This window comes from Phacochoerus africanus, chromosome 3 (genome assembly GCF_016906955.1).
Source record: "Phacochoerus africanus isolate WHEZ1 chromosome 3, ROS_Pafr_v1, whole genome shotgun sequence".
NCBI classification, from domain to species: Eukaryota; Metazoa; Chordata; class Mammalia; order Artiodactyla; family Suidae; genus Phacochoerus; species Phacochoerus africanus.
In genome coordinates this window covers 19,175,045-19,194,361 of record NC_062546.1, presented here as the reverse complement: position 1 = coordinate 19,194,361, position 19,317 = coordinate 19,175,045, and the positions used below count along the sequence as shown (strand labels likewise).

The 19,317-nt window shown below is 56.6% G+C and overlaps 1 protein-coding gene across 10 annotated transcripts; it reads left to right on the top strand.

Annotated features, from left to right (window-relative positions):
* Window positions 1–2,293: 2,293 nt before the first annotated feature.
* LPIN3 (lipin 3) lies at window positions 2,294–19,273 on the top strand. Of its 10 annotated transcripts, none has more exons than XM_047771079.1 (22): window positions 2,295–2,415; window positions 5,864–5,995; window positions 6,716–6,847; window positions 6,950–7,148; window positions 8,490–8,585; window positions 9,787–10,061; window positions 10,266–10,349; window positions 11,507–11,627; window positions 11,765–12,113; window positions 12,892–12,991; window positions 13,131–13,300; window positions 13,658–13,751; window positions 13,832–13,901; window positions 15,472–15,564; window positions 15,641–15,684; window positions 16,280–16,418; window positions 17,312–17,460; window positions 17,624–17,710; window positions 18,097–18,249; window positions 18,443–18,557; window positions 18,635–18,738; window positions 18,908–19,273. In XM_047771079.1, the coding sequence occupies exons 4-22, from the start codon at window positions 6,957–6,959 to the stop codon at window positions 19,050–19,052; spliced, it is 2,580 nt and encodes an 859-aa protein (XP_047627035.1). In that variant the 5' UTR covers window positions 2,295–2,415; window positions 5,864–5,995; window positions 6,716–6,847; window positions 6,950–6,956; the 3' UTR covers window positions 19,053–19,273. The 10 variants fall into 10 exon arrangements, with proteins under 10 accessions (XP_047627036.1, XP_047627037.1, XP_047627035.1 ...); XM_047771076.1 differs by having other exon boundaries at window positions 2,295–2,463; XM_047771080.1 differs by lacking the exon at window positions 5,864–5,995 and having other exon boundaries at window positions 2,294–2,463; window positions 6,955–7,148.
* The last annotated feature ends 44 nt before the right edge of the window (window positions 19,274–19,317 follow it).

The following is a 19,317-nucleotide window of genomic DNA, read 5'->3' as shown; positions in this document are numbered from 1 at the left end:
GCAAGTGCGGTTTCCTCTGCCTCTCTCCCCACCTTCATTGGAACCCCCAGGAAGGGCTGAGAAGCTGCTCCTGCAGCCAATCTTGCTGCCCATGGCAAGTGGTCACAGCTTCAGGGTCCTCCCACTTCATGCCAGTTTTTACCCAGCAAGAAAGTAGTGGAGCACAGTGAATAATCCTTGGGTCTGTGACTTAAAGCACATATGGCGACCAAGTTCCGTAAAGAAGGAGGTGCCACCTACACTGATGGGTTCTTCAAAAAACAAGCAGTGGAGAGTATCAAGGGAGAAGAGAACATTGCCTCTATCCTTAACCCCAGAAATGGACAGACACAAGCGCTCATGCTGCTTCCATGCTCAGTGGACACCTTGGAGATGGTGACATAAACCACAAGCTAGAACAAGGTGGTCCCTGCCTCGTTCATCACAGTTGGGTGTTAGGACAAGTCATACTACCAGAGGCTGCTTCTGCCTTCCCCACCCCCAGAATCATCAATCCCAGATGATGCATCGTTCTGGAAACAAGCCTGTCGGAAATCTAATGTCTGCAATAACCTTTATATCAACTTTTTTTCTCTAACAAGGAACAATAAAAACAACTTGTGCTCCATTTTTCTTAATGTGATAAACAGTTGAACACCGAGTGTGTGCCCTGCGATGTGTTCAGAGTTTTATTTAGCTCCAGAGTTCTCGGCCTTGGCTGCACATTACAATCACGTGGAGAATTTTTTTTTTAATTCCCGTACCCAGGCATCAATATTTGCCAAGGGCATGTGATTTCAATGTGCAGTCAAGGTTGAGAGCCACTGATTTCATTCATCCCATTTGATCCTCACAATACAATCCTGCAAGGTAGATTTTTATCTCCATCTTACAGATGAGGAAACTGAGGCTCAAAGTGGTAGAGTTACTGCAGCATCTGCAGCCATAACCTCTGATCCTTCCTTCCTTCCTTCCCAGGCTCCCTGGAGGCATTCCTGATGTTTCTGGTGTTTCGCCATTGAATAATCGTGGTCATAAACAACATGCTTCCACAGCCACGTTAGTGGCATGGTTCTGCCCTCTGGCCCCTTGAGACAGCTCTACTCCCAACAGGCTCTTCTGAGATACCAGCCAGACACCGCCTGGCTTCAGGACTGACACCAAATGACTTTTGCTTAAAGCAAGGACCCCTGAGGACTGTCACTTCCAGCCAGGTCTTGTCATCCTGAGTCACAGAACAATAGCAGCCACCTTTCCACCACCCAGTACTCCCCACCACCCAGTACTTTCTAAGCCTGGTTCTTTGCCATTGTGCCCCAACCCTCTAAACTTTTCCTGGGATCCCTCCCTCTTTTACTGCAAACTCCCTCACCTCCTGACCTTTCTCAGATCATCCTCTTAGCAGACACCATATCCTTACAGGTTGCTGGAGACGCCTTTGATCCGGGACAAGCCGCGAGCCATAGATCCAAAGGATAAAACCGTCCCCTGGCCCAAGCCACACACGTGGTTTGTGGGCCCGTGGATTCTTCAAATCTTCCCGCGTCGGGGCTCACCTGTTCCCCTCCTGGCGCCTGCCGCAGAGAGGCTGCTCAGCTGAGCCAGAAGACTGGTCATCGCCTGCCCTCATCTGGCCGATGGAAGTATTGCCCCCGCTTCCACTCTACCAGTGTGATTCGCTGGATGGAATGGAGAGTGGGCATTTATTGAGCTCCTGCTGTATGTTAGGCACTGAACTGGATGCTGGGGTGTAAGATGAACGCAACCAGCTCTCAGGGAGTACAAATTCAAAGAGGCAGACAATAACCAAACAGTTATTCAAACAAATATGAAATTCCACATGGGATATGTGAGTGTATGATACGGGGTCCAGTCCAGCTTGGGAGGTGGGGTTGGGTGTCAAAGCTGCTCCCTGGAGGGGACATTGGAGCTCCAGGTGCCTCACAAAGTCATTCCATGTACTTTCGAAAATCCTGCAAGGTGGCTCTCCCTTGCCGAAAGTCGACTTAGACTGGGGAAAGAATTTCCCGCAAAGCCGAGAAGGCTTTCTTTGGTCTGTAGCTTTCGAAAGTCCCCGCTTTCCCGCCGCTCCCGGAGGTGGGGCCGGCGACAGGCCTCTGAGACTTTCCGTCCAGGAACTCTGGGGCGCGGCGGGCTGGAGCCCGAGCCGGAGTCGGAGTGGGCGGGGCCCGGGGCCTGGCGGGGCCCCAGCTTCTATAGGTGAAAGGGCGTCCCAGGGCGGCGGCGAGGGGGAGGGGGGACTGGGCGGGGGCGGGCTCTCTTCGGAGGGTGGAGTCTAGACGGATTGGGACCAGCGGAGGCCGCCCTTGGCTCATGGAAGGGGCGGAACCGGGATCTCACCCAGTCCGAGAGGAGCCGGAAGTGCCTGGTGAGGGCAGTGCCGAAGACACTTACGCGCTGACCCTGTGCACTCAGGTAGAGGCCGCGGCTCGGGGTCCGGAGGTCCAGTGGGCAGCTCCCCAGGTAGGGCCCAACCAGGGCCAGAGACGAAGTACCCCTCCCCTGCCCAGCCCATCTGCCCTGCCAGGCCCGGACCTGATCTAGCCATCAGAAGGGAGCGCCAGGGTGGAGGGGCCGGCCTGACTTCACCCCTCTCCCCTACCCAATGGCTGCGAGGCCCCCGGATATTCAGAATGTGGGATCAGGAGAAAATGCCATGTGAAAACCTCTCAGAAGAAAAGTATCGGAGTTCCGCCCTGGCTCTGTAGAAACGAATCTGACTAGTATCCATGAGGACACAGGTTCGGTCCCTGGTATCGCTCCGGGGGTTAAAGATCCAGCGATGTGGTGAGCTGTGGTGTACGTCGCAGATGTGGCTCCGATTCTGCTTTGCTGTGGTTGTGGTGTAGGCCAGCAGCTGTAGTTCTGATTCGACCCCTAGCCTGGGAACCTCCACATGCTGTAGGTGTGGCCCTAAAAAGACAAAAAGACCAAAAAAAAAAAAAAAAAAGGAAAGAAGAGTATCACCCCAGCTTCACCCCAGGCTGACTGTGACTTTGGGGAAGACACCCATCCTCTCTGCTACTGAATGTCCTCAGTTGCAGTCTCCTGCCGGGAGACTGGACAGGGCAGACGCAGCAGCGGTGAAGGGTGCTGGCAATCGTGGGTGGAGCGTTCTCCCTTCCAGGACCATGGCAGGGCTTTTCCTGCTGCTCCCCTCTCTGGTCCTAGATAGAGGGCCGCACCCACACCCCTCCCTGAGTCTGGGAGCCCAGAAAGGCTGAGGCCTCACATCCAGGGCAGCTTGTTCCACCTTCCCTGTGGTGGGGTTGTCTGCAGGCCTGGGAGGTGTGTGGATGCGCCCAGAGTGGACTGTGAGGCCTGTCTGGAGCAAACGGGTATTGGGTGCAGGGCCTTGAATGCCAAGTTAAGAAGTCTAAATGGTCAAGGTAGGGCAGGGGCAGTGCACTGGAGTCTGACCTGTAGTGCCCTCAGGACTAGCCTGTGTGAGTAGGGCTGTAAAGATTCCAAGAATAATGCTGCTCCTGATGGGCGGTGCAGGTGGGCATTGACTGTGTGCCGCTGCTTTACACACATTATGTCCTCAATTACTCATGCACCCCTTATGTTATCCCCATTTCAGAGGCTGAAACCCAGGCTTAGAGAAGTGAAGTGACTTGCCCAAGGTCACAGCTAGTGTCAGAGAAGGGATTAGAATCCAGACAGCTGGGAGTTCCTGTCGTGGTGCAGCCATTAACGAACCCGACTAGTATTCATGAGGTTTGATCCCTGTCCTAGCTCAGGGGGTTAGGGATCCGGCATTGCTGTGAGCTGTGGTGTAGGTCACAGACATGGCTTGGAAACCATGTGCCTGTGGCTGTGGCTGTGGCGTAGGCCGGTGGCTAGAGTTCCGATTTGACCCTTAGCCTGGGAACTTCCGTAAGCGGCGAGTGTGGCCCTAAAAGCAAAAAAGAATCCAGACAGTCCGCTGCCACCCAGGATGTGGGCATTGGTAATAAAGCATTGCCCTAGGACAGCAGAAGGTGAGAGGAGGGGCTGGGTGAGCAGGAAATTGGGGAACAGGATGCAGAGGGCTTGGGAGGGAGGGTATCCCTGAGTCCTTGGAGGAATTCACCTGACCAGGTCCCCCAGGAAAAGATGAGGTGTTAGATTCTAGACATGTTAGTTTGGGGGTGAAAGGCACCATAGGGGAGCCAAGCAGAGCTCGCCTCCCTCTGGAGCAGACTGAGGAGGCAGAGCTGGTCCTGGGATGGGCGATGCCTTCAGGGATGGGCACAGGTAGAGGGGAGGAGCCCAGGCTTGGCTCACAGGAGTTCCCTTCCCACCTCCCCACCCAAATGCTGAGCAGGCAGAGATGGGGGCCTCCACTTGCTGAGGGGAACGAACAAGCGGAGGAATGAATTCTTGGCTTCCATGACAGCAGAGCTGAGAAGGATCTGAGGAGTCCTGGCCTTGTTTCCTAGAAGGGGAAGCTGGGGCCGGCAAGTTACCTTGCCCAAGGACATTCCATGGGTAGAACGGAGTAGGACCCGGGTTCCACCTCTGCCCTTTAGCCCTTTCTACTTCAGTGGCTCTCACATGGGGGCAGTTTTGTCCCCCAGGGGACATTCGACAAAGTTTGGAGACGATGTGGTGGTCACAGCTGGAGAGAGGGTGCTACTTGGCCACTAGCGGGTAGACCAGGAAGGCTGCTAAACATTTTACAGCACTTGCCGCCAACCCCGCAACAAAGAATTATCCAGCCCGAGACAGCAGTGATGCTGAAACTGAGAAACTCTGGATGAGGGGAAGCTGAGCCTGCCCCCCACCCCGCACTTGCCTCCCCACCTGCCCACCACCAGTTCTTTGGTCCTCAGCAGGGCAGAGAGCTCAGGCTTAGGAATCCAACTGGGCAGATCTTTGTCTCCACATCTAGGGTGCCCCTCCTATGCTTGCTCCTTTATCCCCAGAAGCTTCTGGAATCTTCTCTGCATTTCCTGGGCACAATGGTCTAAAGCCCTGCCCACCACACGTCTCTCCTTGTCAGTTGGTCTGTCTCCTTGGACCCATATTCAGACTTGGGTGGGATGGAGAAACCAAAGTAGGAATTTTCACCTGGCACATAGTAGGTGCTTTGCAGATAAAAGATTTATTCAATCTGAGTGACATTTTAGGGATCCAAAGAGTTCTATTTTATCCCATTTAGCAATTCTCGTGAGACCTTACATTTTGAAACTCTCTGTTTTGGGGGGGGTTGCTTTTTAGGGCCGCACCTACAGCATATGGAGGTTCCCAGGCTAGGGATCAAATCAGAGCTGTAGCCGCCAGCCTATACCACAGCCACAGCAACACCAGATCTGAGCTCCATCTGCAACTTATGCTGAAGCTTGAGGCAACACCAGATCCTTAACCCACTAAGTGAGGCCAGGGATCGAACCTGCATCCTTGTGGATACTAGTCAGATTCTTAATTGGCTGAGCCACAACTCCAAGCTCTGTTTCTAACCAGCTCCCAGGTGATGCTGGGCCCTGGACCGCATTTGAGTGGTGAGGCGTTACAAGACTGTGTAGAGGTGAAGACAACTGTGGTGTGCTTTGGGGCCCAGGGAGTGGAAGGAAGCGTGGTATGGAGTCAGGAAACCAGGCTATGAGTCATCGCTCCCTCCCCCCCATCATCTTAATAGGGTTTGGACAAGTCACTTGACTTCTTTGGGGAGTGATCTTGTGTGGCAGGCAGACCTCCAGCAGTTCTGGTGCTGGAGCAGAGGGAAGTGCTCCTGTGGGACAGCCTGGGCCCTGGAAGCCAGAGGGGCAGTAGACCACCAGCATGGCCCACAGGGAAGGGGCGATGAGCCGGAACTGGTGGGGTGGCAGCATGCTAGCATAGAGGTGGCTCTCATCATGGCCCTGGTTCTTCTCTGCAGCTGCTACAGCCTCCTGCCTCTGGCTCACCCAGCTCTGCCTGGTGTGGGAGAGCTGGAGGGACTGGTCTGTCCGGCTTGGGGAAGAAGGAACAGCTTTGATGAACCAGGGGCCAGTCGAAGGCCTGAATGCAGGTCTGGGAGTGGGAGTCGGGGCTGAGAACTATGACCTAGAGACACTGGGGTCATGTTGTGGCCATGGATGGGCTTCCCACACATCTCAGGGAAACCGAGAAGGGCTTTGGAGTTTGGGCCCACCTATAGGGGATGCCCTATGTCAAGCAGCTGAGAGGTGGGCAGAGCTTTAGGTTCCTGGGGTACCCCCAGCCCTGCTCCCCCACAGATCAGCCACCAAGGCCCAGCAAGGCCCCTCCCAACTCCTAGGACCAGGAGGCAGCAAGACAGCTGAACCCATTTCTCAGATGGAAAGAGAGGCTCCCTCCTTTCCACTTCCTGGAAAGAGATCAGCTTTCAGGACTGTCGCCTATTACCCAGCAGGGCCCTGGGCCTGATCTAGCTTCAGGCTGCCCCTTGCTGCACCTTCCAACTCCCTGTTCCCCCAACTGGGCCATCCCAGTGGTTTCCACTGAGGGCTCTGCAATCACACAGGCCTGGGTGCCAATCCTGCCTCCTCTCCTGACTAATTGTGAGATCTCGGGCTAGTCACTCCACCCCTCTGAGCCTCAGCTGGCTTGTCCATAAACAGGGATAATGCCACCCGCCCAGCCAGCCTCACAGGTTGTGGGGAGGATGAAATGAGCCGTGCCACTGAACACCATGGTCATTGTCATTACTCATGGCATTTAGAGGCTCACGGTGCTGGGGGTTGCCTTACCCAGTGCCCTGATTTGACAGATGCAGTTGTCGGCACCTGGAGAAGGGAGGTGGCTGTCCAAGATTAGACTGGATTAGAACCTGCATCCACAGGCACTCCTCCGCCCGCATCACTGCTGCCCGTCTGTGGAGGCGTACCGAGGACCACACACCGTGAGTCTGGGGCCCTGGGAGGGTCAGGCCTCAGGCCATGGAGCCTCCCCTCGGAGGGTGGTGGGGCCAGGCCTTGGTCCCAGCACTGCCTCCGTTTCCCAGCACAGCCATGAACTACGTGGGGCAGCTGGCGGAGACAGTGTTTGGGACAGTGAAGGGACTCTACCGGGGCCTGAACCCGGCCACTCTGAGTGGGGGCATTGATGTGCTGGTGGTGAAGCAGGTGGACGGCTCCTTCCGATGCTCACCCTTCCACGTGCGTTTCGGGAAGCTGGGCGTCCTGCGCTCGCGGGAGAAGGTGGTGAGTGGTGGCTGGGAGAGGGCCCCTGTAGGGTGGGCTGCTGAAGCCAGAGCAGCCACTGCAGTCCCAGGAGAGGACCCCGACCTCTCTGGGGTGGGGTCAGGTCCTCTGGACAGGCTTCCCTTCTTTTGCATTTTCTCAGAAGGTTGGTTTGGGGGCTCTGGTCCAGAAGGGTCCCTATTTTCCCCCGGAAGCAGCACGGGGTGGGAGTAGGGGTGCTTCTTCTGCCCTGGGGCCATGGGACCAGGCTCCAGCTTACCAAGGCCTTGCCTGTGCAGTCTTAGCTGCTTCACATAAATGGATAGGCTCATTTGCCTGGTGAATAACGCTATCCCAAGGCCAGGCATGTGGGTGATACTCAAAAATGAGTTCCTCTCCTTAAGAAACTGGCCCTGGAGTTGTCGTGGTGCAGCGGAAACAAATCCAACAAGTATCCATGAAGATGCAGGTTCGATCCCTGGCTCACTCAGTGGGTTAAGGATCTGAGCTGTGGTGTAGGTTGCAGACGCAGCTTGGATCCCACGTTGCTGTGGCTGTGGTGTAGGCCGGCAGCTGCAGCTCCAATTCGGCCCCTAGCCTGGGAATTTCCACATGCCGCAGGTACAGCCGTAAAACAGAAAAAAAATAAAAAAGAGAAACTAGCCCTGTCTTCACCAGGCTCAGGCGAACATGACAGGTTTTAGTTAGCACTGACGGTGTGTGGCTCGAGGTTTGGTGGCCCAAGTTCCCTTCACACTGGGGTGATTGTGAACTTGCCAGAATCCTAATAGGAGAATGTAAGCTTGCAAGAGACAGTGTAGCTAAGTGGTTGAGAGCTTGGGTTTGGACTCAGACCTGCTGGGTTCACAGCCTCACTTGGCTCCTTCCCAGAGAATGACTTAACCTCATCTATAAAGCGGGGACGATGACAGCAGCTACTGCCAGGGGTTGCTGTGAAGACTGAACAAGGCAGATATCACACACTGCATTAAGTGCCCTCCAGCAAGCAGCATCTCTTACTGTTGTTCATGTCATCCACAAACATTTGGGCACTCTCCTGGGGGTTGGGGGACACATCAGTGACAAAACAGATCATGTTCTCATTCTTATGGGCTGTGGAAGGGAGAACAACACAGAAATCATGGTATCAACAAGAATATACAGATGGTGAGCAGAGACCCTCAGAGTGGGGAGCAGCAGGACACCCCAAGGTCTGGGGGGGAGAGAGTTCCAGAGAGCGCAGTGCTCTGGGGCAGCAGGGAGCCTGGGTCTCCAGGACCAGCTGGGAAGCCAGTGGATGGACTGGAGCATGGGAGTGAGGACCAACAGAGGGGACGCCCACCCCGCCACACCCCATTACAGGTAGACATTGAGATCAACGGGGAGCCTGTGGACTTGCACATGAAGCTGGGGGACAGTGGGGAGGCCTTCTTCGTCCAGGAGCTGGACAGCGATGAGGTAAGTGCCTCTGGCCCTGTTCCTTCATTAGTGCACCTCCCCCAGGGCAGGACCATGGGGTTGGTCACGGTCCCTACTGCAGGGAGTCCCCCACCAACAAAGGCCTGCAGGCAAGGCTGGCCCTCCAGCACCCGTGACATGCTGGCGGAGATGTGCTGCTGGGGGGGTAGGGGCTAGGAAGGGCTGACTGCTCTTGGGGAAGTTTTCTCAGAAGAGGATGCTCGAGCTGGGTCCCTAAAGGGTGAAAGAGAGGCCTTCCCTGGAGAGGAGTAGGGCGCTGAGCAATGGCTGGGACTGGAAAGCAGAAGATGGCTTGTTCTCGGAGATCCCATCATGGCTCAGTGGTTAATGAATCCGACTAGGAACCATGAGGTTGCGGGTTTGATCCCTGACCTCGTTCAGTGGGTTAAGGATCTGGCATTGCCATGAGCTGTGGTGTAGGTCGCAGATGCGGCTTGGATCCCGTGTTGCTGTGGTTCTGGCGTAGGACAGTGGCTATAGCTCCAATTAGATCCCTAGCCTGGGAACCTCCATATGCCGTGGCCCAAGAAATGGCAAAAAGACAAAAAAAAAAAAAAGATGGCTTGTTCTCGATCTGGTCCTGCCTCAGGGCGGCTGGGAGGTGGAAGCGTGTGGGCAGGGGAGGGACAGAGGGGTGTGTACAGAAGGGAGGCAGGCCCAGCATAAGCCAGCAGAGGTGTGGAAACTGTTTGACAAGCTTTAATTGAGTCCCTACTGTATGTCAGACACTGTGCGGTGGACCTGGATGAAGGGTGACCCCTGCCTTGAAAAAAGGCTCCTGACTAGCCTGGGAGACAGACTTGTAAACAAGAGATGATGGAAGTATTTGGTCATTGCAGTGAAGCGGGTGGGAACTGAGGCTGAGGAAAGTCAGAGCAAGCTTCCTGGAGGAGGTGACACCTGGCTGAGTCCTAAAGGGCAAGTAGGTGTCTGCTGTGGTGGGTGTGTGGGCAGAGGAGCTGAGAGGCCGATGCCCAGGTGTCTGGATGGTGTGGCTCATGTGGCATGCTCGCTTACTGTGCGCATACACTCCTGGGCCTGAGGCTGCTTTATCCCCGTTAGGGCGCCTTGAGGCCAGCAACAGTTGCAAGGCCATGTCGCCACAGCCTCTGTCCCGCCTCCATGCCTGTCTTCCAGGCCCCTATTGTCCCCTCAGCCCTGCCCCTGGTCTGTCCCACAGGAACATGTGCCCCCCTGCCTGTGCACATCACCCATCCCCTGGGGGGGCCTGTCTGAGTTCCCTTCCAACTCCCCGCTGGGCACAGCCAGTGAACCTGAGGCCAGCATCGCCATGGCCTCTACTGGGCGGAAGAAGAAGCGTCGCAGGAGGAAACCCAGGCGGAAAGAGGACATGGCAGCTGATTCTAGTTCAGAGGAGCTGGAGGCAGGCGCTGAGAGTGAGCCGTCCCTGCTGGAAAAGCCGAGGCCGGAGCCCCCAGGATATACAGGGACCAGGTGGGGTTTGAGGGTATGGGATTCAACCTGAAGTGGGGTTCACACATGGTTTCCTCTGCTGATGCTCTGTGACCTTGGGCAAGGTCCTTGACCTCTCTGGGCTTTAGTTGCTTTACTTCCTCAAGCCCCTGATGTCCAGGCTTCCATGCCCTTCCCAGGGTGCCTGTCCTGTCAGTGACCATTTATTTCCCTGTGGCTCCTCAGCAGTGTCCAGCTGGAAGGAGAATTCTCAACGCAGCCCAAAGACATCTACCCCTACTCGGATGGCGAGTGGGCCCCCCAGGCCAGGTGAGCATCCAGGTGGGCTGCAGGCAGAGACTCAAGGCCAAGGTCTTAGGGTGGTCTTCTTTTACATTTTTATCATGAATAATGACATAGTACATATTTACCAGCCATTTGTATATCTTTTTTTTTTTTTTTTTTTGGCCCACGGCATGGGGAAGTTCCTGGGCCAGGGATTGACCCAGGCCACTGCAGTTTCAATTCCAGATCCTTAACCCGTTGCACCACCAGGGAACTCTATATCTTTTTTGTAAAGTTTATTCAAGTCTTGCCCATTTTTTTAAATTGTGGTAAAATACACATAATAAAATCTAGCATGTTAACTATTTCAAAGGTCACAATGCAGTGGCATTTAGAATATTCACGATGTTGTGCAACCATCACCCCTTATCTAATTCTAAACCTTTTCATCACCCTTAATGGAAACCCTAGGCCCATTAAGAAGTCACAACCTTGGGGAGTTCCCATTGTGGCTCAGCAGAAACGAATCAGACTAGTGTCCATGAGGATGCAGGTTCGATCCCTAGCCTTGCTCAGTGGGTTAAGGTTCTGGCATTTCTATAAGCTGTGGTATAGGTCACAGGCGAGGCTTGGATCTGGCATTGCTGTGGCTGTGGTGTAGGCCAGCAGCTGTAGCTCTGATTGGACCCCTAGCCTGGGAACTTCCATATGCCACGGGTGTGACCCTAAAAGACAAAAAAAAAAAGTCACAATCTTGCCACCCCCTTTTTTTTTAGGGCCCACCTGTGGCATATGGATGTTCCTGGGCTAGGGGTTGAACCTGAGCTACAGCTGCCAGCCTACGCCGCAGCCACGGCAACACTGCATCTAGGCCGCATCTGTCACCTACACTGCAGCTTGTCGCAATCCCAGATCCTTAACCCACTGGGCAAGGTCAGGGATGGAATCTGCATCCTCATGGATACTATGGCAGGTGTTAACCTGCTGAGCCACAACGGGAATGTCCCACTTTTCTTTTTTTTTTTTTTTTACTGGATTGCTTTCTTAGTGTTGACTTATAGGAATTCTCTATATATTTATCTATTTTTTATATACTCCACACAAGCATAAATAGGTGTTGCAAAAAAAATTTTCCTAGGCTGGGGTGGGCAGCAGGGGGTGGCAGGCTGGCTCAGAGGTCTCTCAGTTCTTGTTCCCTGCAGCCTCTCGTCAAATGGGCTAACATCCCCCAAGAGTGACTCAGAGCTGGAGCTACGGAGCCCAGAACCCAGCCCCATGAGAGCTGAGTCTCACATGCAGTGGGCCTGGGGGAGGCTACCTAAGGTGAGTTCCCGTGTCAACCCCTCATCCCCACCTTTCAGGCGTCAGGACCCCAGTGACTGAGACTTGGGGCAACTCCCTGAAGCCGTGGGAGGCAGGCCCTGCACCGCCCACATCTTTGGCCATTTATTTGATTGCAGGTGGGCAAAACAGAGTGGCCTGCATCCTCAATGGTCCCTGATGGCAGCTCCAGGACAGCCTCTCCTCCTCAGGGGGTGCTCAGCATCCCCTCTCCCTCTGCCTCTGTGGTTGGCATGGACCCTGCAGGACCCCCAGTCCTGCAAACAGGGGCCGGCACTGACCTTCCTCAGCCTGACATGGGGGCGCCCACTCTTGTGGATCCTCCTCTCCCTGCCCCTGAGGGAGAGGAAACCAAGATTCAGAGTTCCAGGGACAGCGGCCACCCTCCTGCCTCTAAATCATGGAGCTGGGCTGCCTTGGAAGCCCCCCCTCCCACTGGGCGGCCAGAAGGCATCTCTGGGAGGAAAGGTGAATGACGGCTGGACCCCTCCCACCGCTCCCCTGGCCTCATGTTCTTCCCTGGCTAGACTCTGAGATTTCAAGCCCATTTTGAGCACCTACTGTGTGCCAGGCATTGCCTGGCCCCCGCCTTCATGGCGCTCACAGTCCGGTGACAGACAGATGACACCCGCATCAACCAGGAAGAGCATGATGTGGGGACTTGAGGGCAATTTAAATCATGTGACCAGAAAAGGCCTCTCGGAGCACGTGATGCCTGAGTTGAGGTGTGGACCACAAAGAGCCACTTGGCTGGCTGAGTGGGGACTAGGGGAAGAGAATTCTAGGCAGAGGGAGCAGCACATGTCAAGGCCATGAGAAGGGAGAGGGGAACCGAGCAGCTGCTGTGTCTTGAGCGAGGCTGGGGAGAGGATTGGAAGAGGAAGCTGGCAAGATAGCAGAGGCTGGTCATCCCTGGCTTGTGACCTGGGCTTTATCTTAAGATCATGGGAAGGCACCAGCCTGCACTGTTCAGTGGGGCATCTCCAGCTAGATGTGGCTATTTAAAATTAAATTTAAATGGATTCAAATTAAATAACACTTGAAATTCCATTTCTGCTCACACCATATTTTAAGTACATGTGACCGGCAGCCACTATATTGGACAGTGCAGATGTAGGACCTTGGTAGCATTGCAGAAAGTTCTACTGGACAATGCTGCCTTGGGTCGCTGAAGGGAAGCGGGAGTTGTACGCTCATGATACAGAGCACATTTTAGGTCTACAGGTCTTCCCTCCTCTGCCCTCAGGCTCCCTGAAGAGAAGCCATCACCTGGGCCCCAGTGACATCTACCTGGATGACTTGCCCTCCCTGGACTCTGAGAACGCAGCCCTTTACTTCCCGCAGAGGTGCCTGGGTTCTGGATGCCAGAGTGTCAGGATTGGAGCCTGTGGGGCCACAGACTAGCGCTCAGGGGTCTGGGAGGGCTGGGACCCTTCCTCCCAGCCTCCTTGTATTCATGTCACTGTTTGGCCCCTCTGTCCCTAGCGACTGTGGGCTGGGGGCCAGGAGTTGGAGTGAACCTGGCAGCCAGAAGTCCCTGGGGGATGGCAGCCCGCAGCAGGAGCCAGAACCCTCTCCAGACACAGTGGACACAGTGGACACAGTGGTGCTGTCCCTCTGTGGGGGCCTGGCTGACAGCGGGGACATCTCCGTGGGTATGCTTGACTATGGCCTCTGCCTTCTCAGGCCTGGCCCTGAGCAGGGGATGGGAGAGGGGAGGGAGACGCCAGAGGTCGGAGCAGTGGAAGTGTGTGTGAGGCTGGGCCCTGGCCCGCAAGCGCTGGGCATCCCCAAGACTCTGTGAGGCAGATGCTTGATGCTAAGCTGCTGTGGATGCAGGATGGCAAGTGCCGGGGTGCGGGGAGATCAGCAGTGTCAGAGCCCTAGGGAGCAAAGAGCCCTGCTAAGTCAAAGACCCAAGTGGCAGAGGGTAGGGAAGCCAGGAGGGACCAGGGCAGCAGGTCATGTGGGATGTGTCGACCTCACCTCTCGCCCTCTGCCTCTGTACCCAGAGAGGTTCAACCAGCACGTTGTCTCCTACCTGGACCTGGCCCAAAACCCTGGCCTCCTGGACGACCCGAACCTGGTGGTGAAGATCAATGAGAAGTGGGTCCTGGGGCAGGGCCGTTGGCAGCCACTGGCTTTCCCCACCCTCCACTGCCCTAACACCCCACCTGTCTCTCCAGGCATTACAACTGGGCTGTAGCCGCCCCCATGATCCTCTCCCTGCAAGCCTTCCAGAAAAACTTGCCCAAGGTAATGGCTAGAGCACCCCTGGGCCTCTAGGGGAAGTGGCCGTAGCCTTGGCGGGCAGGGGGGGGCGGTGCTTGGCAAGGAAGTGGAGGGTGGGCAGAGACGGCCTGGGGCTGACCGGCTGTGGAACCCACTCTGGGAGAAGAGACTGAGCTCCCCTGAAGGCTTGCCCCAGACTGTGAGGATGAAGCCCCACCTATCCCCCAGTTTCCTGGCATGGCTGAATCCATTTGGATTGGATTTGGACTTTACTTCAAAGGAGGGGGATAAACGTGACAATGACGTGCCTTCAACAGGAGGTTTCTGGATCTTGGAAGATGGCGGTCCCACCCCTCACCTGAGACCCTCTCCAGGCTGGGCTGCGGGTGCTTTTGCTTTATCAGTGCACATTTGTTGAGTACCTACTGTGTGCCAGGCCCAGCCTGGGGACAGTCATGCCCTCAAAGGAAGAGAGTTTATCAAAGACTTAGCCAAATGAATATGCATTTCAACTGTGAGGATTGGGAAGGAGAGGTCTAAGGTGCCTTAAGAGGCTCTAATAGGGAGTTTGCTGACCAGGTGCCGCTGGGCAGGGGTCTGAAGGATGAGTAGGTGAGGGGTGGGGAATAGCATGTGCAGATGCTCAGAGGTGGAATGGTCCAGCCTCTGGCCTCTGTCCCTCCCAGAACCTCACCCTGTGCAGGGCCGACCTGCTCCTGCCCCAGCCATCCAGGACCCCACCCCGGTCTAGCCCATTGTTATTGGCTGGGTTAGGCTTTGCCCAAAGAACATCACTCACCGGGTGCTGGCAGCTGGTGTCTCCCTTTTGGTGACGCTCAGCTCTGTCCTCTGGCTGGTTCTGGGACTGAGTTAGGATCCAGAGCCTGTGGGAAGGGAGAGGGTCCCCTCCTGCTTGGCTCTTGTCACCTTAGACAGACCCACCACTTAGGGCCCCTGGGAAACTCTCCCAGCCTGATCCTAGCCCAAGCGGACACCCTGGCTGTTATCCTCCTGATGTGGGGTCTCCATTCTGTGTTTGCAGGAAGCTGATATGTCTCCTAGATGGGCCCCGGGCTCTCCTGGGGTTATCTAGCACAGATCCAATGAGAATTTTTCATAGGGCCATGTTGTCCCCACCAGACAGTGATGGTAACATGCAGGGAGGGAGGCTGTTCTTGGGATAGATCACTGACCTTAGGAATTGCCTGTGTTGGTCTTGGAGATTGAGAGTGGTACTGATGGAGACTGTCCCTGCTGCTACTTGGTGGCATTGTGCAGGGAGAATCAGATCTTGAGAAACTCCCAAAGTACCACAGTTACTGGAGCAGGGAGACTGACCAACAAGATCTGGATGCCAGGCCAAGGCTGGGCTAGAGCCAGGGGGTCGGGGCTGGGGTGGAGTGGCCTTTAGCCACCCATGCTTATCTCCTTGAGTCATTGCTCAGCATCCCAAGTGGGGGTGAGTAGTCTTCTTTAGCCTCCAGATGTTGGTCTAGGGTCAGCCCTAGACTCTGGGTTCACGGGGGTCCCAAGGGCGATATAAGGTGGGTTTGTGTGGTATAGGGAAAATGCCATGGCTCTGATCTCCCCACAGAGCACCGTGGACAAGCTGGAAAAGGAGAAGATGCCCCGGAAGGGAGGGCGGTGGTGGTTTTCCTGGCGACGCAGGGACTTCCCGGCCAAGGAGGTAGGTGGTCACGGTCACAGAGCGAGGACAGCACAGGCAAGGCACGCAGTTCACTAGGTGTCTTTTCTTCCCACAGGGCAGCGCCCAGAGCGAGAAAACCACAGCAAGGGAGCAGCGGGTGTAAGTTGGGCTTCCTGGCTGGGGTTCTGCAGCTGGAGCTGGAGTCTGGGGGCCCAGGTGGAGCCAGATCCCTCCTCTGCCATGGTTGTCTCCCACAATTCCTTCTACATGCCTCCTGGGAAATTGCCCCATTTCGCAGATGAGAAAACCTAGATACACCAAAGTTCCCACAGCTGGGAGATGGCAGAGCTGGAACAGACACCCGGACTCCTGGCCCAGACAGGTGGCTGCCACATGGAGGAGGAGTAGGGCATCTCCTCTCACCAGGGCTCACCCACCTTGCTTCCCTCTTTCATATCTGAAGTGGCCCAGAATGTCCAGGGTTGGGGGGGGTGATCAAGGATGGGCTGGCTGCTCCCACAGCATCTTGGCCAAGATGCACTTGTAGTTTCTCAGGCCAGTATCTCCCAAGCAGATACTGGGTCACCTTTCTGGGTGTGGCACACTGGCCTGTATCCTGATGTCTGCTGCCACCCCCCGAATGGTGGCACCTCGAAGGAGAGGTCCCTAGAGGGGCAGGGCCAAGCCCTGTGGCCTGGGTGAGGGGTGAAGGCCTCCTCTGGGGGAGGTGGCCTCAGAGCCCGGCTACCTGCAGGGAGAAGCCCGGAGCCCCGAGCAGTGAGGACGATGTCCTCGACAGCCCCGTCATCCTGGAGGCCCCCTCCCTGCCCGCTTCACCGCCAGCCCACAGTCCTGCCTACAAGAAGTCCCTCCGTCTCTCCTCCAGTCAGATCGTAAGTGTGCGAGTGTGGTGCTTATGGGGGGTGGAGTCGGAGGAGCTGAGATGCTTCTATCCTAGAGGCCCTCAGGGCCCGGCTAAGGAACAGCTTGTGTTCACGAAAGCCCAGACTCCATCCTCTTGGCAGCCACCCTACAGTCCTGCTGGAATCCTCCAGGGACAGCTTTCTGTGCCACTTCTTCAAATGCCAGCCTATCCTCCGCTGGATGCTTTTATTGGCAAAGCCCCTCCGACATCATCTTAAAATATCTACCTGTAGTGGGTTGGCTGGCTCCAGGTCTGCCTTTGGAAGCTGCAGGAATCAAACGCTGATGACAGCCACTCAGATTTTGGCGACCCCAGGCCCCCGAGTCACATCTTTGAGCTCAGTAACGGTGGGTCCTGTAATAAGAATGTATTCTTCCTGAGTGTGACTCTGTGGTCAGGGAGATGCCCAGGAGGGTCTGGCCAGCTTGGTACAGAGTAGCTGCCATCTGTGTGGTACCCTGGGGATTACCCCCAGCTCAGGGTCAGCCAGGTCACAGGCCGTGGCTAAGAACTGTCCTGATCCTTCTCTATAGACTAAGGACAGGGCTGGGTCTTTCTTCAGGGCGATGTCACAGGTACCCTCGCTCCTTGTGAAGATCCCCACAGGGCCCCCTTTATGGAGTGGCATGTCTCCCTGCCAAGAGCAGTGCAGGCCGTGAGGGTGACCTGAGAGACCTGGGCAGGGGTCATGGGCCAGGCCTTGTCCGTGACCTTCATCTCAAAGCTTCTGTGCCTGGCACTGGGCAGGTCCCACCAGCAGCCCTGACTTCCTCCTTGTGGTACCTCTGCCCACGTGGCTGTCTCTGGGGGTGGACAGAGTCTGGCTGTGGCAGATCATAGTTCCCCCATGTCTGGCCCCAGCGGCGCCTGAACCTGCAAGAAGGTGCCAATGAAGTGGTCTTCAGCGTGACCACCCAGTACCAGGGCACCTGCCGCTGTAGAGCCACCATCTACCTGTGGAAGTGGGACGACAAGGTGGTCATCTCTGACATCGATGGCACCATCACCAAGTGAGGCCGGGTGGGCCATGAGGGGAGGGGAGGCCTGGGGGAGAGGGGACAGGGAGAGAGACCATCCCCTCCCCATGGGCCATCTTGGGGGTGGAAGGCTAGGCCCCCTTGGGCCACACCCACAGAGCAGGAGGACCAAGTGACCCCTGCCCTGTGGCTCTAGGTCTGACGCTCTGGGACACATCCTGCCCCAGCTGGGGAAAGACTGGACACACCAGGGCATCACTAGCCTCTTCCACAAAATCCACCTGTGAGTGCCTGGGCGGGGCTGGGCCAGGACCCCAGGGAGGGGGTGACTGGATGTCTCAGGCCATCCTGGCCTCAGCCCCAGGAAGCCAGGGTTGGGGACCTGCAGGGAAGGAGCCCGGGACAGGAACCTGGAGTGCTGAGACCCACTCAGAGCTATGGTTGGGCTCTGAGTCCAACTCCTGGCCTTCCTGTTGTAGCCTAAGCCTGCAGACTTGCCCGAATTCTCATCTCTCCTGATCCACCTGCCTCTCAGGCCTGGCCCAGCTCTTTTCCTAAGTCCTCTCCCTGCAGAGGCCCCAGGGTTGGGCTGAACTGGCCAAAGCTACACAGGCAGGGGGGAGTGGCTGGTCTCTGAAGGCTCTGTGCTGCCCCTGTGCCTGCCCCCAGAAACGGGTACAAGTTCCTGTACTGCTCGGCCCGGGCCATCGGCATGGCTGACCTCACCAAGGGGTACCTGCAGTGGGTGAGCGAGCGGGGCTGCAGCCTCCCCGAGGGCCCCATCCTGCTGTCTCCCAGCAGCCTCTTCTCCGCCCTGCACAGGTAACCACCCCCACACCATGTGAGCCCACACCTAGGGGCAGGGAGCACAGGCCCACTTCCAGCCCAGGCCAGGCCGGGCCAGCGCCAGGCCTGACTCCGGTGTCCTCTGGGTCAGACCCTGTGCCTCTGTCACCTGACCCTGCCGTCCTCTGGTCACTAACCCCCTCCCTGCCCATGGCCCCGGCTGCCACAGGGAGGTGATTGAGAAGAAGCCAGAGGTATTCAAGATCGCCTGCCTGAGTGACATCCAGCAGCTCTTTCTGCCCCAGGAACAGCCCTTCTACGCTGCCTTTGGGAACAGACCCAATGTGAGTGTCCCCTCCCCGGGGGCTGAGCCACCTCCTCCTCATCTCCCCACCCACCGACCTCTCCTCGTCCCTTGCAGGATGTCACTGCCTACCGCCAGGTTGGCCTGCCTACATCCCGCATCTTCACGGTCAACCCCCGGGGAGAACTCAGCCAGGAGCTCCTGAAGAACCACAAGTCCACGTGAGGCCCAGCCCTGCCATGTACCCCAGCCTGGCCCCCCTCCCCCCCTGCCCCGGCCCCCCTCCCTGGTCCAGGGCTCCCAGGCAGAACGCAGAGTCTCCACCTGCTGTGATGGAGGCTGTGGCCTGGTGGAAGCTCAGGCTCTCAGTCTGGTGCCTTCTGCCCGTAGGTATGAGCGGCTTAGCGATGTGGTCGAACTCCTCTTCCCGCCTGTGGCCCGTGGCCCCAGCGCAGACCTGGCCAACCCTGAATACAGCAGTTTTTGCTACTGGCGGAAGCCCTTGGCCCCTGTGGACCTCGATGCCTTGGCCTGAACCTGCCCTGCCTGCCCTCCCCCTGCCCCCCGCCCCCTGCCGCTAGCCCAGAACAAACTGCACATCCCAGGGCCTGGGGGTTGGAGGCCAACTCACCAAAGGGGAACAGGGGGCTTCAGGCCTAAGTCGTAGCCTCTCTTGTCCCCTGCTTTTGCCAGCTGAGCTGCGGGGGCTGGGACAGCTTCTCCAGGCCTCAGCCATTAAATGACTGTGTCCTTGCAGGGTTCTCCGTACCCTTATTGTCTCTGTCCCTGTCACCCCGGGA